At 37.5% G+C, this 17,052-nt stretch overlaps 1 protein-coding gene across 1 annotated transcript; it reads left to right on the top strand.

Annotated features, from left to right (window-relative positions):
- The first annotated feature begins 13,051 nt into the window (after positions 1-13,051).
- LOC120201367 (putative leucine-rich repeat receptor-like serine/threonine-protein kinase At2g24130) lies at positions 13,052-16,395 on the top strand. Its single transcript, XM_039201993.1, has 2 exons — positions 13,052-15,815; positions 15,947-16,395. The coding sequence occupies exons 1-2, from the start codon at positions 13,265-13,267 to the stop codon at positions 16,354-16,356; spliced, it is 2,961 nt and encodes a 986-aa protein (XP_039057924.1). The 5' UTR covers positions 13,052-13,264; the 3' UTR covers positions 16,357-16,395.
- The last annotated feature ends 657 nt before the right edge of the window (positions 16,396-17,052 follow it).

Genomic DNA, 17,052 nt, shown 5'->3' with positions numbered 1-17,052 from the left:
TGCCTCTTTTAGAATTTAACATCTCGTGGAGTATATTAGAAAAATCGTATCTTTATATCTATATCGAACATAAAAATCACCCTGGTAAGAAAAACAACCTAAGTTTCTTAAACTTTGTCGTAGGCATGACAGTTAGAGATGCATATAGTCGGATTTAAATCCGTTCTGGTTTTTTCACTAAGCCAAAAAATCGGTTTATAAAAAAACCGGTTCGGATCATAACCGGTTTGGAGGGCCGGATGATGTAACCGGTGTAACCGGTTTCGGTTTGAAAAAAACCGGTTTTTAATCCGGTAAAAAATTCGGTCATCTAATTTTTTAAACCCCAGACTGGTTATACTATCCGGTTTTAAAATATCCGATCCGGTTAAAAAAAACGGTTTTTCCCAAATCCAGTTTCAGATATTTTTTGCACAAAATCGGATATTCGAATTTTTTGTGCACCTCTAATGACAGTGACCAAGCTTGATCAAGTCTTCCAGCTACTTGTAATTTTTTAAATGCATAATATTAAAATTTATCTCTAACATTTAATAAAATAATTATTTTATATCATTTTTCTTTTTTTTTAAAGTATTTTAACCCGAGAAAATAACCTCAGTGACCAAAAATGCCTTATAATATACGATTTTAACCAACTTTTTTTGGATTTGCCAAAATGACCAACTAAATCGCAATGCGATCGATAATTCGCAACGCGATCTCCGGTATCGCAAATCAGTTTCCAGATTCGCATTGCGATTCTGACTATCGCATTGCGATTTCCAAAATTCGCGTTGCGATTTTCCTAATTCGCAATGCGAATACGTAAATCGCAACGCGAATTTGGAAAATCGCAATGCGATTACGTAAATCGCAATACGAATAGGAAAATCGCAATGCGATTACGTAAATCGCAACGCGAATTTGGAAAATCGCAATGCGATTACGTAAATCGCAACGCGAATTTGGAAAATCGCAATGCGATTACGTAAATCGCAACGCGAATACGTAAATCGCAACGCGAATACGTAAATCGCAACGCGAATACGTAAATCGCAACGCGAATACGTAAATCGCAACGAGATTCTGACTATCGCAATACTGAATTTCAAATTCGCAACTCGATTTCTGAATTCGCAACAGGTTTTAATTTCGCAACACAAATGTTTTGGGTATATAACTACGCAGCAGCAGCAACTCATAACCTAAATCCCTAAATCGCAACTCATTCCATCTCCATCTATCACTCTCTCCGGCGACATCCGTTCCTATATCCAACGACATCATTCCCCATCCGGCAACATGTTTTAGTTTCGCAGCTCGTTTGTTTAGTAAATTAATTTACAATAATGAAATCATCTAATGTTGATCATGTTTGGATAGATTTGTGTTTTGGAGGGTCATGAGAGAATGTTCATGGTGTTTTACAATATATGCCTTTACCCATGAATCTTCAACTAAAACTGTTATTAAAAAAGTTAACTTATGAAACTCTAATGTTACGTGTTGCAAGTAAATTGAATTTAGAGCCCCTAAGTGGATTTAGGCCATCTTATCAGAGAAAAGATAAAGTTTATTTGTTAACCGACAATGAAGATGTTGAACGATTCATTGCTTACATTAGTGTTTCAAGTGATGATGTTACATTGTATGTTGTTGAACCTAGAAGTAATAGCCGGTAGTAATCAACTAAGTTTTTCAACCCCAGTTTATGGTGCTCAAAATTTAATGGTTCCACCACAATTTCATCACCAAGCAAATATTGTTTCACCACATTTCCAATACCAAACACAATCTCAAAACCCACAACCTTTCCCTAAACTAAATCCCAATCAACTTTCAACACCAAATTTCGGTTTTCGTATTGACCAGTTAGACGATGATGAGCCAACAAAAAAAATTATGAGTACTAGTCAGTATTTGAAATTTGATCTTGGTCAATACCCGGACTTTGATCTTGGTCAATACTCGGATTTTGATGATTTTTCAGAAGAAGAAACAGACCCTGCGTGTAATGATTTTGATATTGGTCAATACCCGAATTTTGATGATGAAACAGCCGTTGCCGAGGAAGATGTTATTGATGATAATGAGGAGGAAGTTACGACTGTAAATGAACATGTTGAACATCCATTCTATAATTCATATAACACTGAAGAAGAAAAAGAAGAAGAAAAAGAAGAAGAAATCCCAAAGAAAAAGTCCCCGAAGAAAATGCCACGGGAGTATAACTGGAATATGCCAGAATTACTTCAGATACCAGAAGAATAGTTGGTAAAGATAGCAGTTGATTGTCACACAAAAATTTTTCGTATCAAGAAAGATGATTGTTTTGATACAAAGGAAGACTTGAAGATAGTTTTGTATACGAAATGTGTGGAAGATGGCTATCAACTAAAAGTTAACAAATCAAGCAAAGATCGTTTCGAAACAAGGTGTATGATTGACAAAAACTGTATGTGGCGTATGATTACAAAGAGGATAAAAGATTGCAAAATGTTTCAAGTTAGTACTTTTATTGATAAACATACATGTTCAAGAACCCAAGTTTTTCCTCACCATAGACAGGCAAACAAAAAGGTGTTGGGTGGTTTTCTGGCTGAGTTAATATTTTTGAATGGTAGGGTATATCGGGGACATGAAATTATGACTGACATGAATGCTCGGTTCAAGATTAGTATCTCATATTCTCAAGCTTGGAGAGCCAAATGTTATGTCTTGGAATTGTTGAGGGGGTCGCCAGAAGCATCGTTTGCCTAACTGTCGGCTTATTGTCACAATTTAAAGCTGAAAAATCCTGGGTCGGTAACTCATATCAAAACAGATAGAGATGGATGCTTTGAGTTGCTTTTTATCGCCATTGGTGCTGCGGTTAGTAAATCAATATAATTTTGTTAACTCATTTTTGTTAGTTACATGCATTTCACATTTAAATGATTATATTTCTTGTGTATATGATTTTGTAGATTCGTTCGTTTATTAATTGCATGCGTACAGTTATTATAGTTGACGGAGCACATTTAAAAGGTCGATACCTTGGAGTAAACTTATTAGCAGTAGCCATGGATGCTAAAAATGTGATACTGCCAATAGCTTACGGGGTTGGCAAATCTGAAACCTCTGATTCATGGACATGGTTTATGGGGCATCTTAGGGATTGCATAGGTCCTATTAGCAATCTAACAATCATATCCGATAGGGCAAACTCAATTGACAACGCTGTTAGAAGGTGTTTTCCAGATGCTTTTCATGGACTTTGTGGTGTTTATTTGTATAGAAATCTAAAATCAAGGTCTGCTGGTATAAAAAATCACAAATGGACATACTGGAAGGCTGTAAAAGCTTATCGGAAAGTGGATTTTAATAAGCATATAAACTGTTTAAGACGTGTTTTGCCTCAGTGTGCTCAAACACTAGAAGATGTCGGGTTTGAAAGATGGTCAAGAGTACATCAACTTGGAGCAAGATATGGTTTCATGACGTCTAATAGTGCAGAATCAATCAACGCTCTAAGTCGTCATTCCCGAAAATTACCCATTACTATGTTAATGGAGTTTTTTCAAGCCTCTATTCAACAGTGGTACTACAAGAAAAGAAACCATGCAGGTATTATTTCTTTAAATTCGAAACTTATCATATATTTTACTAAGTATTATTTATTTAAATTTACAGGAACATTGGAACATCGTGTTACACCATGGACAGAAAAAAAAGATAACGAAACGTGTTCTGAAGTCAACGTCATGGAGATTTGAACCATGTTCAAACACTTTGTTTGAAGTACTGGATAATAACTTAAATGGCATTGTCGATCTAAATGCAAAGACGTGTAGTTGTATGAAATGGCAAACATCTGGTTATCCGTGTGGCCATGTTATAAAAGTTTCTCTTCATCTAAACCAAGATGATTCAAGTGCATACGCTATGGATTGCTACACTACAGAAGTATATCGATAGACTTATGGCGAGATTGTCTACCCTATTCCACATCCTTCTGAGTGGGACATACCAGATGACTTACAAACAGTTTTGCCACCAGTCATGGACAGAAGGCTACATGGCTGACCAAAAAGTCACGATCGTATACCGTATAAGGGTGAAGAGAAGAAGAGATCGACATGTAGTCGGTGCAAGGAAAATGGTCATACAAGGTTGACATGTGGATCACCAGTGCCATCACAATCATCTTTTCCTCTACCAAAATATGGATCCTCATCAAAATCCAAAGCTCATATGGTGTCAAGCAAAAGGCAATCAAAATCGCAATCATCTTTAAAATCCCAATCACAACCGGCTTCACCTTTTGGGACTGTTAACTTAGGTGATTTTTAAATGCAAACGTTTTATTATGTGGATTTTATGTGTGAACTTTTAACATTTTTAGTTAGGCATGTATTAGTAACTTGAGTTTGAAAATTGTTATGATCTGTTCAGTTGTTATCACTTATTAGGCATTCATTTGACTATCGCAACACGGAAATGACGTTCGCAATCATCTTAATGTCTATCGCAACGCGGAAATGAAAATCGCAACGAGAGAATCGCAATGCGAAATGAAAATCGCAACGACAAAATCGCAACGCGAAACTAAAATCGCAACGCGGAAATGACTATCGCAATGCGAAATGAAAATCACAACGAGAGAATCACAATGCGAAATGAAAATCGCAACGAGGGAATCGCAAAGCGAAATGAAAATCGCAACGCGAATTTAGTTTCGCGTTGCGATTTTGTCGTTGCGATTTTCATTTCGCATTGCGATTCTCTCATTGCGATTTTCATTTCGCATTGCGATAGTCATTTTTTCCTTCAACATAATGCATATTGAAATCAACAAAATCAACCATTACATTTCAATCAATTAAACAAGCACAAATAAGAATTATGTTCACATCAATTAAACAAATCAACTTTTACAAATCATCTTTTACAAATCAATTAAACAATAAAAAAATAAGCAATAATTCTTATTTCCTCATCTACTATTGAATCAACTTTTACAGCCATACATCATTTTCACGCAACTCACTTCTGAGATTAACCTGCAGAAACCAAACATTTGCTCAAACAACACTTTCTACACATATAAAACCTACAAACAGCAAATTATTGAATTCTAGGTACTTAACCAAACATTTTCAAACCAAAAGCCTATAAACTTACCAATTGTTTATGGACATTTTTATAACTCGAATGCAGGTAGGCAACGTCTCGTATATATCGATCTAGCCATATAATGCCGAAACCACAAGCCTACTGCAGCTCTATCTCTATCGATGGGAGGTAGATACTTTATACTTCCTGTGATCAAACGCTCCAACGCCAAGCATACGAGAGGACCACAATCCCCTCTGACTCCTTCCGTTTGTTGTGGTGCGGTCTCGTCTCTGCTAACTGTAATATTGAGCTTCTTTGGCTTCTTTTTTCCAGAACGAGTCCAATAATTTATCGCATCCAAGAATTTAGCCAAATGAGAGCTCCATCCCTTAATAATATCTCTTAAATCAGCCAATGATATGTAATTTATCATGCTGTCATATACTATTACCTTAAGGGATGGGAGCTGAAGCTCGACGAGAAGCTAATGTTTACGTTACAAAACAGGGATAAACACCTGCAATCATAAGTAATAATTCATTCATTTGTGCACTTATTTATGAATACCTTTAAACTCAATCTAAAATAAATACTAACCTTATCGACCTCCCACCATGCAAGATAAAGTTTAGCTTGTCGATTGCCCAACGCAAATGATTCATCTCGTTGATTCTTCAAGTGAACGGCGTTAAAAGACGTCGACATAATTGTATATCGTGTATTTCTTTTATTTTCCTTAAGTTTCCTAATTATTAGAAGACGTGACACCCACGCATCGATATGTTGTTTTACAAAAAAAGACATATATTAGTGACTTACATAAATTTAAAAAAATAATCAAATTGAAATATATATAAGAAAAATATAAGGCTTACCCCTCCATCGAAATAGCCATTGTCTTCGACCCCTAATAATACGCTCCACCAAGACCGATCAAGCAACAAATAGATATCATCGTTGAGCTTGCATATGTCAGTGAAACACCCCTGGCTCCGCTCATGTAGATAAAAATCAACTGCGGTCTTAGCCCAAAGGGTGTTATCCATAATTATGTCCGATAGTTGTCTCCTCTCCACTTCAGATACCGGAATGGTACTGGTCGGTAACTCATACGAGAGCCAACTCTTATCCATCATGTCCGGCACGTCAGAGGGTTTCTCAAGAATCTTACATATGACGCCATGTGAATCGGGCTCTTGAATGGTGGGAGGGACCTCTTCAACGATGACAGTGGCCTCTTGAACGGTGTGAGGGGGACTCTCGAGGAATGATAGGGGCCTCTTCAACGATAGGAGTGGACTCTTGAGGGATGACAGGCGAGTCGAGCTTCTTCTTGAGGTGTCTTCGCACTATTGGGGTGTACGGAGACTTAATAGCACGTGCACGATGTCTGATGCGTGAACTCCGTCGTGCAAGAAAAACCCGACGTAAAGCATCCACCTTATCGGGCCGCTAAATAATTAAATACAAAATTCAGTAAATAAACAGACATGATATTTATCATCAAGTTAAATATGGAAAATCTTAAACTTACCTCGTTGCGTAGAGTATGAACCTCATTCTGTAACGATACTACCATCTCACGTAGAGCGGCAACCTCACCACGTAAAGTAGACACCTCCACACGCCATGCACCATCGTTATCGCGTAGAGTACCGATCTCCTCACGCAAGGCATTGACCTCATCATGTAACTCCCTTGACTCATCCCCGTGGAGGTGGAGGTGGAGAACAGGGAGATAGAAGTTGTGGCATCTTTGCCGGTCGCCTATCATGAGGTGATGATGGAGAAGAGGCTCGATGATGTGACGGGATAGGTGATGGCTCTCGTTGTAGAGGTGTATAGTCGGGTCGATCAGGTGATGGCTTTGGGTGAGGTGATGGCTCTCGAAGTGGAGGAAGTGGAGGCTGCTCATCATTCGTGCCATCAAAAAAACGCTGACTAGCTTGCCACCAATCAGTGGCAAGCTCAGCCTCCGTGGGTGTCAGTCTCTGTAATGGAGTGTTGGCCTCCTAAAAATATAAAAACTCAAACAAAGTTAAATGTCTACTATTAATAACTTGTTTATGTATGATAGTATTTGTGTTAAATTACATTATTTATTGTCGCATATGGTATTAAGTCTTCCCAATCCAACAGACGTTTCCTCTTCCAGGAAATAGCCCTAGGAATATCATTTGAAGTTTTTAATGCATATGTCTGCATGCTGGGGAAAGCCTCGAATATCCAAATCTACAAACAATATAATAACAAACATTAGTAATTGTTAAATAATTAATTATAATTTGGAAAACATTATATAGAAATTCTTACCTTAAAGGCCCAAACAAAGCCTGACAAAGTGTATTTCGACCCATCGCCACGCAAACTTTTGCGGTCATCAAAGGCAGTCGACAACTTAGTCCAGGTAGCTTTCCATATATACGAACCCCACGGAAACAGATTCCATGCATTTAGGTCCTCTACCAATAATATTAGCTCCTGAGGAATAGGTTGTCTGGCCTCTCTGCCTAAAAAGTCGGCATACAAAAGTACTAGAAGGCATACTCGGACAACATCGACGTCATTCATTCGAGTAAAACCATCTTTCTTATTAAACAATTTCTTCAGGTCTTCGACGTGTAAGTTTGGCTTCTCTATTGACTCATCAGGAAAAACCCGGGATAACCATGATGGGCGGGTGATATGACGAGTGTATCGGCCTACATCATCGTGTCCGAATCGTAGACCAGTGATTAAGCAGAACTCCTTCCGCCCAAAACAAGTATACGTCGGTGGAAAATGAAACCATATCTCTTTCTCACCACGTTGTATAGTGTCGGGTAGATCGCTAGTCATGGTCTGAAGCCACAAATGGGTCAAATTAGCATCTCCACCCGGATGCTGTACTCTCAGCCATGGCCCGAAGCAGGTTTCCTCAAACAATTTTCTTTGTGCAGGTGAAAGCTTCGAAACAATTGTAGTGCCTAGGCTAACTTTATTCCTTAATGTCAATGAAGCCGAAAAAAATTTCTACAAAAACAATAAACATACTAAGTTAGATATACCAAAAACTACACTGTGAAGATATACCAAAAACAATAAACATAAAGAGTAGTAGTTTATTCTTGAAACTAAAATTTGCAACACTGTTTTGTCTTTTGGTTGAAATGAAAATCGCAACGAGAGAATGACTATCGCAACGCAGAAATGACTATTGCAACGAGAGAATCGCAACGCGAAATGAAAATCGCAACGCGAAATTAAAATCGCAACGAAAGAATCGCAACGCGAAATTAAAATCGCAATGCGATTTTGGTTTCGCGTTGCGATTCTCTCGTTGCGATAGTCATTTTCGTGTTGCGATTTTCATTTTCATGTTGCGATTTTAAGTTTAGAAACTATTATTCTTCTGCAAATTGAAACTTTAATGGATTGCATTACTTCAACCAAAAGACAAAACAAAGACAAATACTAACTTCACAGGGTTAAAGACTAAACAGTTTAGCAGTATTGGCAGCAATCGAATGAATTTAATAAGAAATCTAAGTGAAATTGTTAATCTATTATTGAAATTACCAGTAAACTTATCATCAATTTCAATATGAAAAACCTAAAATAATGCAAAAATTTCAAAATAAAAATAATTAAAAAAACTAACCCTAGGAGGTTGATTTTCCATTTTTGAATGATTGTGAGGGATTTCTGACCGTGAATGGTTGTGAGGGATTTCGCCAGAGATGGGGACGGAAATCTTCGGAGATGAGGATGGATTTCGCCGTAGAGAGTGAGAGATTGAGATGGGACTGAGTTGTGATTTTAGGTTTTAGGTTATGAGTTGCGATTACGGGATATACTGTGGACGGTTCAGTGTTCCGATAATTAATATTCGTGTTTGGAATTTGAAAATAAAATACGCGTCGCGATTGTAATGGCGCTTTAAAAATCGCGTTGCGATTTACGGATACGCGTTGCGATTTTACGTATTGTCGTTGCGATTTACGGATACGCATTGCGATTTACGTATTCTCGTTGCGATTTACAGATACGCGTTGCGATTTACGTATTCTCGTTGCGATTTACAGATACACGTTACGATTTTACGTATTGTCGTTGCGATTTACGGATACTCGTTGCGATAGTCAGAATCGCGTTGCGATTTATATGTTCGCGTTGCGATTTTCATATTCGCGTTGCGATTATGGAAAATCGCAATGCGAATTTGTACTATCGCATTGCGATGCTTAATAATCGCGTTGCGATTCTGGTAACTGATTTGCGATTCTAGAGATCGCGTTGCGATTTGTATTTCGCATTGCGATTTTGTTGGTCATTTTGGCAAATCCAAAAAAAGTTGGTCAAAATCGTATATTATAAGACATTTTTGGTCACTGAGATTATTTTCTCTTTTAATCCTAATGTTTTATTTTGGGACAAAAGGTTCTCTGGTTAGATAGAAATCATTAGTTGACTAACGGTTAGCATATGTCACATCTATGCCACATTATCACTTAAATACATTGGGCATATACCACACTATAACTTATGTACATGTGATATGTGTCACGCCATTACTTATATACATGTGATATGTGTCAAATTATCACTTATGTACATGTTGTATGTCACATCATAACTTTGGACATATAAGACTTGTCGCGCGTTGATCGTTAGTCGATTAATAATTTTCATCCAATCAGATGTCATTTTGTTCCAGACTAAAATATTGGTGGCTAAATTACTTTGAAAAATGAATAGGAGTAAAAAAGTTAGGAGTATTTTTTTATCATTAGGCCTCTCTTGAAACCATTTTGTCATAAGATATAGAGGCAAATTCGTCTTAATTATGCAGTCATGATGATGTCGATGATACATTCATATGTGAACTAATATGAAGTCATGAATCCTAGTTGGGCTGTTTTTGTATTTTAAGGAAAAAGGATGCTATGGTTGGAACTTTGCCAAATTCAGATATGCTCCTTGTCATCTAAATCTGCTTCAGAGGTATATATATTATTTCTTTTAGTTGTTTTTTTTAGTCAATACTCAAAAGCAAAGCCGCATTTCACATGAATTTTTTCATCGTGCGTTTTCGAGTTTTTTCCTTTTTCTTCTTCTTGGGGTCAAATGCAATAATTTTCTTTATCAAAGTTTAGGTGAAGATGGATCCTCCCACGGTAGGAGATTTCGTTTTTCAATCTAGGGTAAATTACATCAATAACCACTTAATTATGGGGAGATTCCAATCCTATCACTAATCTTTAAATTTTATCAATTAGATCACTTAACTATTTAAATGATGTCAGTCAAGTCACATGTCGTTAGTATTTGATGAAGTGACAGTTAATAAATTGGTATAATTACACATTTTATTTTCATTACTTATACATTTTATCAATTTGATCATAATTTTAATTTAATTCAATAAATTTAATCTTCTGATCAAATGGCAACATGTTTCACTAGAAACATGTGTTAGCATCTGATTGAAGAGTTTTTTTCTTCATAATTTTAATTTTTTTAATTCAATATATCACAGAGACAATTTGATAAAATTTACTTTCAGATAATCTTATATTATCCTAGCTTCTGTGGATTTTAATCCCAATATTTGTCTTACAATTATAATATCTCTCTACTTAATCAAAAATAAAATTACGTATGGATAATCTTATACTTGTCATCCAAACAACACACTGTAACCTTAAATTTCTGTCAAATAAATCAGATGTCTTAATATAACATTTCTAATTTATAATAAAGTGGGTCCGAAAATTCTATTTAAAAATATAAAGTAATAATCCATGAACTAAACCCTACCGGCGTATCTTTTAAAACGGGTTGAACGTGTGTAATAAGTTAAACTTCATCGTAGGCACGATGGTGGACAAGGGCTACTTGCAGTTCTTTGAAGGCAACTATGGCGTAAGATATAGAGACAATTTAGCCTTAATTATGCAGTCACGATGATGATGATTATCTATTCATATGCGAATTAAGACCGAGTCATGAGTCTTCAATCCGAGTTGAGATTTTCAAAAGATGGAATGGTTGAACCTTGCAGATATCTTCTTTATCATCTAAAGCTGCTGCTTTTTTCCTATTTCTTTTATATATTCACCTACTCAGTTTGAGTCAAACCCCATCTCATACGAGTTTCTTCCTGGTTCGTTCTCGAGTTCTTATATAATTGTCGGGGTCAATGGAACAAAGCTTTAACAATGGAGGCAAAGGTGGGATGGCTGAAACGTCTAAATTCATGCTTAGTATATATAGCAAGTGGATCAAAACACACGTGTTTTTCTCTTTTATATAGGAAAAGAAATCGGCATGACAGAAAAGGTCTAAATTCATGCTTAGTATATATAGCAAGTGGATCAATGGTGGGATGAATAATGGAGGCAGCTCCCCCATTTGTATCCTTCAAAACTCCGACAACTTTATTTAAGAAAATGTCATTTGGTATTTTAAAATATACAAATTCTTCAGTTTTTATCTTCTTAGGGGGTAAAGTACACAAATTGTCTCTTAACTATAGGACAATGTCTGGTTGAGTCTCCGACTATATAAGCTACAAAATGATCCCCGACTATAAGGAGTTATTTTGTTGAGTTACTCAGCTATTAAAAGCTAAAATGGTCATCCAACTATTTGTTATGTTTTAAACTTGTTCTTTTCCATTAAAAAGTTAACGACAATCTGAGTTGGACGTTAACCTATCGGCTGAGATATGATAAAATACGATCTCATAATTTCAAACGACTATCATATCTCAGTCAGCATGTTAACATTCAAATCAGACGACCGATAATTTTTTAACGAAAAAAGACAAGTTTGGAGCATAATGAATAGTCGAGTGACCATTTTGTAACTTTTAATAATCGAGAGACTCAACTAAGAAACTCACTATAGTCGAAGGATCATTTTGTAACTTTTAATAGTGGAGAGACTCAACAAAGAAACTCACTATAGTCGAATGATCATTTTGTAACTTTTAATGTTTTGGGACTTGACAAAATATTATCCTATAGTCGAGGGATCATCTGTGTACTTTAGCCCTTTTTTATATTACTTGCAACTTTGTTAAATATCACATAAAAAATTATTATGTATTTAAACGTGTCGAAATCACAATTCTAAACGAACTTTCAAGATGTAATAACAATACTAAAGGAACTAAACTACTACCCCATATGACAACAACAACTCATCTGGAACAGAATTATGACCATCATGTTGACCTATAAGTAAAAAAAAAAAAAAACTTTTACAGGTAACAGACAAATGTTTGGATTCACTTGCCCCAAACTATTTACTTTCATGCAACACGTAGCAAAGCTATACATATGCAACAGTAACAAGTTCCCCAACCCTGCAAGTATGCATTACATTATCATTATTAAATTCTTAAATATGATTATAATGTAATAAAAATATAGTAATTCGACAAGTTCAGGGTGTATGGTAGCTACCCTATTATTCTATAATCCTTGAAAATTTCAGTGCAAATTTACCCAATAGAACACATCAGTTGATCTCTGTATCTGGCCATAATCTGTATCTCCCTGCCTGTCCACACCCAAAAATATATATTAAATGAAAACGCATGTCCCTGTGTAATCTATATTTTGAACCTAAGATTATCTTGTAAAGATCTCGTTAAGCCCACGCATCATCCACTAATTGCCCCAGTTTCACAAGCAAACAACATTAGCCTAAAGTGTTAGGCCTGGCTACTAGGTGCTGACATGTACACCACCATTGCACACGCCTCGTTACCCTGTCATTTTGTTACACGACACATGTTCACATTGGATTGGTCCATCTAAAACTATCCTATTCGATATTTAATACATTTATGTTCTCGTGATATAGAATTCGAGACTTCAGTTAAATAATCATCCTAAATTATTCAAGGAAAAAAATAATCTCGTGTTAAATCGATCTACTTAATGGTAGATGTACACACTTGTTGACCCTGGATTGGTCCATCTCTCAATTCCATTGCATTAGTCAAAGATCATAGGCGCCAAACGTACGTTCCTTCCTTCAACGCTGGTTAGGCAGCCTCGCCGGCCATCATCACATATTTCCTCTTCCTTTGTATATATAGTCATCTCAAACGCTACAGGCTCTTCTACTGGTGCAAACTGCAAAACGAATCAAAACCACTTTTTTTTTTACTTATTTTGTTCCGCAAAAAACAATGGGGTTTTGCAAATTTTCCAAGTTTAGTTTCCTTTTCTTGATCACCATTCTCTTCGTATCTACAGCCGACGAGAATGCTCTACTCGAAAACGATCGAGTTGCCTTGCTTTCCTTCATGTCGGCTGTTGTTTCAGACCCTGGAAACTCCCTGGAACATTGGAACTCCACCAATGTACATGTTTGCAACTGGTCGGGTGTCAGTTGCAACCATGAAAGAGACCAAGTGGTGCAGCTTGACCTTAGTGACAGGTCACTCAAAGGCACCATTTCTCCTAGTCTAGCCAATCTTTCTTCTCTGTTGGTCCTTGATTTGTCAAAGAACTTCTTCCATGGCCTTATCCCACTGGAGCTCGGTTCTCTCTTTCGGCTCAAACAACTTAGCCTATCATGGAATCTTCTTCAAGGAAACATCCCTTCTGAATTGGGATTTCTTCATCAATTAGTATACCTTGATCTCGGGAGCAATCGGCTTGATGGGAACATCCCAGCTTCACTTTTCTGCAATGGATCGTATTCATTACAATACATAGATCTTTCCAACAATTCTCTTAGTGGTGAAATTCCTCTTACGAGTAAATGTTCACTTGTGGAGTTGAGGTTTCTGTTGCTCTGGTCGAATCGACTAGTTGGTCGAGTCTCTCAAGCCCTTTCGAACTCGTCGAAGCTTCAATGGCTTGATATGGAGTCCAACAAGCTAAGTGGGGAGTTGCCATCTGATATTATACGTAAAATGCCACAGCTGCAGTTCCTCTATTTGTCCTATAATGACTTCGTTAGCCATGATGGTAACACTAACCTCGAGCCTTTTTTTGCTTCTTTGCTCAATTCTTCTAACTTTCAAGAACTAGAATTAGCAGGAAATAACCTTGGTGGACAGATACCTCCTATTATCGGTGATCTTTCTACCAATCTTGTACAGATTCATCTCGATGATAATCTGATATACGGTCCGATTCCTCCTCGGATTTCGAACCTTGTGAACCTCACCCTCTTGAACTTGTCTAGTAACCTTTTGAATGGTTCCATCCCACATGAGCTATGCAGAATTGAGAAACTGGAGAGAGTTTATCTGTCGAATAATTCGCTCTCCGGTGAGATTCCGGTTGCTCTAGGAAACATAACGCATTTGGGGCTGTTGGACTTGTCGATGAACAAGATTTCGGGTTCGATTCCAGATAGTTTCGCCAATCTCCCTCAGCTAAGAAGATTACTACTCTATGGAAACCAGCTTTCAGGGACAATTCCTTCGAGTTTGGGCAAATGTGTCAACCTGGAGATTTTAGACCTCTCTCACAATAAGCTTTCCGGGATAATTCCTGGTGGGGTTGCTGGATTGAGGAGCTTGAAGTTGTACTTGAATTTGTCTAGCAATCACCTTCATGGACCCTTACCACTAGAGCTGAGTAAAATGGACATGGTGTTAGCCATTGATCTATCGTCGAATAATCTCTTGGGCACGATTCCATCGCAACTCGGGGACTGCATTGCCCTCGAGCACCTCAACCTTTCGAGTAATGCCTTGGAAGGTGAACTTCCAGGTTCCATAGGACAGTTGCCTTACCTTAAAGAACTCGATGTTGGTTTGAACCGGTTGAGCGGAGACATACCAGAGACATTTCAGGCATCAACTACGCTCGTGGCAATGAACTTCTCTTTCAACAAGTTCCATGGAAATATATCAGACAAGGGGGCATTTTCATCTCTGACTATAGATTCTTTCATAGGGAATGATGGTCTTTGTGGTTCGATTAAAGGCCTGCCGAAATGCCGAAAGAAACATCCTTCTCGTTTGGTTATATTCTTGCCTATCATCGCCTCATTGCTAGTGACTCCTATATTGCTAATGTTTGGATACCCTCTAGTGACTAGCAAATCAAAGTTCGGAAACCGGCTGGCTGTTGTCGATGGAGAGGATTTCGAAGACGAAGAAAACGAAAGGAAAGAGCTCAAGTACCCCAGAATCTCATATGAACAACTCATTGAAGCAACTGGTGGGTTCTGTGCATCAAGCTTAATTGGTTCGGGCAGTTTTGGTCATGTTTATAAAGGAATTCTTGGGGACAATATGAAAATAGCTGTCAAAGTTTTAGACACAAAGACAGCAGGGGATATTTCAGGGAGTTTCAAAAGAGAATGTGAAGTCCTCAAGCGAACCAGGCATAGAAATTTGATCAGGATCATAACAATTTGCAGCAAGCCAGATTTCAAGGCTCTGGTCCTTCCTCTGATGCCGAACGGGAGTCTCGAGAGACACCTATACCCGAGCCACGGAATACAACATGGATTACATTTGATCCAATTGGTAAACATCTGCAGCGATGTAGCTGAAGGGGTTGCTTATCTGCACCATTACGCACCGGTTAAAGTCGTTCACTGTGATCTCAAACCGAGTAATATTCTTCTCGACGAAGACATGACTGCTTTGGTAACAGATTTCGGAATTGCAAGGCTGGTTCGAGGTGTCGATGAGACAACTTCTGCAAATGATTCAATCTCCTACAGCTCTGCAGATGGCTTGTTATGTGGATCAGTTGGCTACATAGCTCCTGGTATATGCATTTCCTTCTTCTTTGTCGATTTTATTTTTGATCGAAACATAACTCGATCTATATGTATCACGTGTGTTATTACTTTTTAGTTTGTACACTCTGTTATTGATCTTTCACTTGGTTAAATGCAGAATACGGAATGGGGAAACGAGCTTCAACTCAAGGGGATGTATACAGTTTCGGGGTCCTTTTGTTGGAAATCGTATCGGGAAGGCGTCCCACCGATGACGAAGCAGGTTCGAGCTTGCACGAATGGGTGAAAAGTCACTATCCTCATAAGCTCGAACCGATAGTAACGCAAGCACTGGCTAGGTGCAGCCCTGGTGCAATGCTAACAAGTTATGATAAACTATGGCGTGATGTCATACTGGAACTGGTTGAACTTGGCCTCATGTGCACTCAACACAACCCATCAACAAGACCGACCATGCTGGACGTGGCCCTCGAAATGGGGCGGCTAAAGCAGTATCTCGCCAATCCGGCCTCAATGTTCACCGGAGAACCCTCTTCCAAGGATGTTTCCCATCTGATCACACAATAATGACAGAAAAATATCACTCCACATCAAATTTTCAAGAAAGTACATCATTGTATTCATTTTTTTACCCACTTAAACATTATCTTTGTTGGTAAAGTTATTCCAAGATTAAAAAAAAGTCGGAAATGTTAGGATTCAAACACTAAATCATATCGAAATAAACTTTAACCCTTCGCGAAACGTTTTTTAAGTGATCAACCAACCAAAGATGACGTTTTTCCTTAATAAATGATATCCATGATAGCAATTGCAGTCGGTTTCTCTTTCGGCCTACCATTAATATAGCAATATTGCCTAAAACGACTTGGTGTTAGTGGATGTCTTTAACCCTATATTTTATTCCCACTTGAGTACATGATCATCACAACTCATATATATATATATATATATATATATTCAGAATCACAAATCAGAGTTTATTGCAGTAGGTCAAATTGTCTGGGGCAAAAGAAAACAGATAGGAACCAGAGAATTTCTTTTTATAATTAATGGTTGACGTGCAAATCGATATCCAATAGTCAACTTGTGAAATCACAAGGCTTTGAAAATGAAAGAAGTTTACATACAGAAACAGGTTTAGCTGTGGCAATATGAATTTTATATTAACAAAGAAGTTGCATCTCCGCTTGTTGAACTCGAAGTTATTATATCTTTCATAATTTCATATCCTTTAATCAGTTATGATCTTTTGACATAATC

This window comes from Hibiscus syriacus, unplaced genomic scaffold (assembly GCF_006381635.1).
Source record: "Hibiscus syriacus cultivar Baekdansim isolate YM2019G1 unplaced genomic scaffold, ASM638163v2 tig00007179_pilon, whole genome shotgun sequence".
NCBI lineage: Eukaryota > Viridiplantae > Streptophyta > Magnoliopsida > Malvales > Malvaceae > Hibiscus > Hibiscus syriacus.
This window is presented reverse-complemented; position numbering and strand designations above follow the sequence as displayed.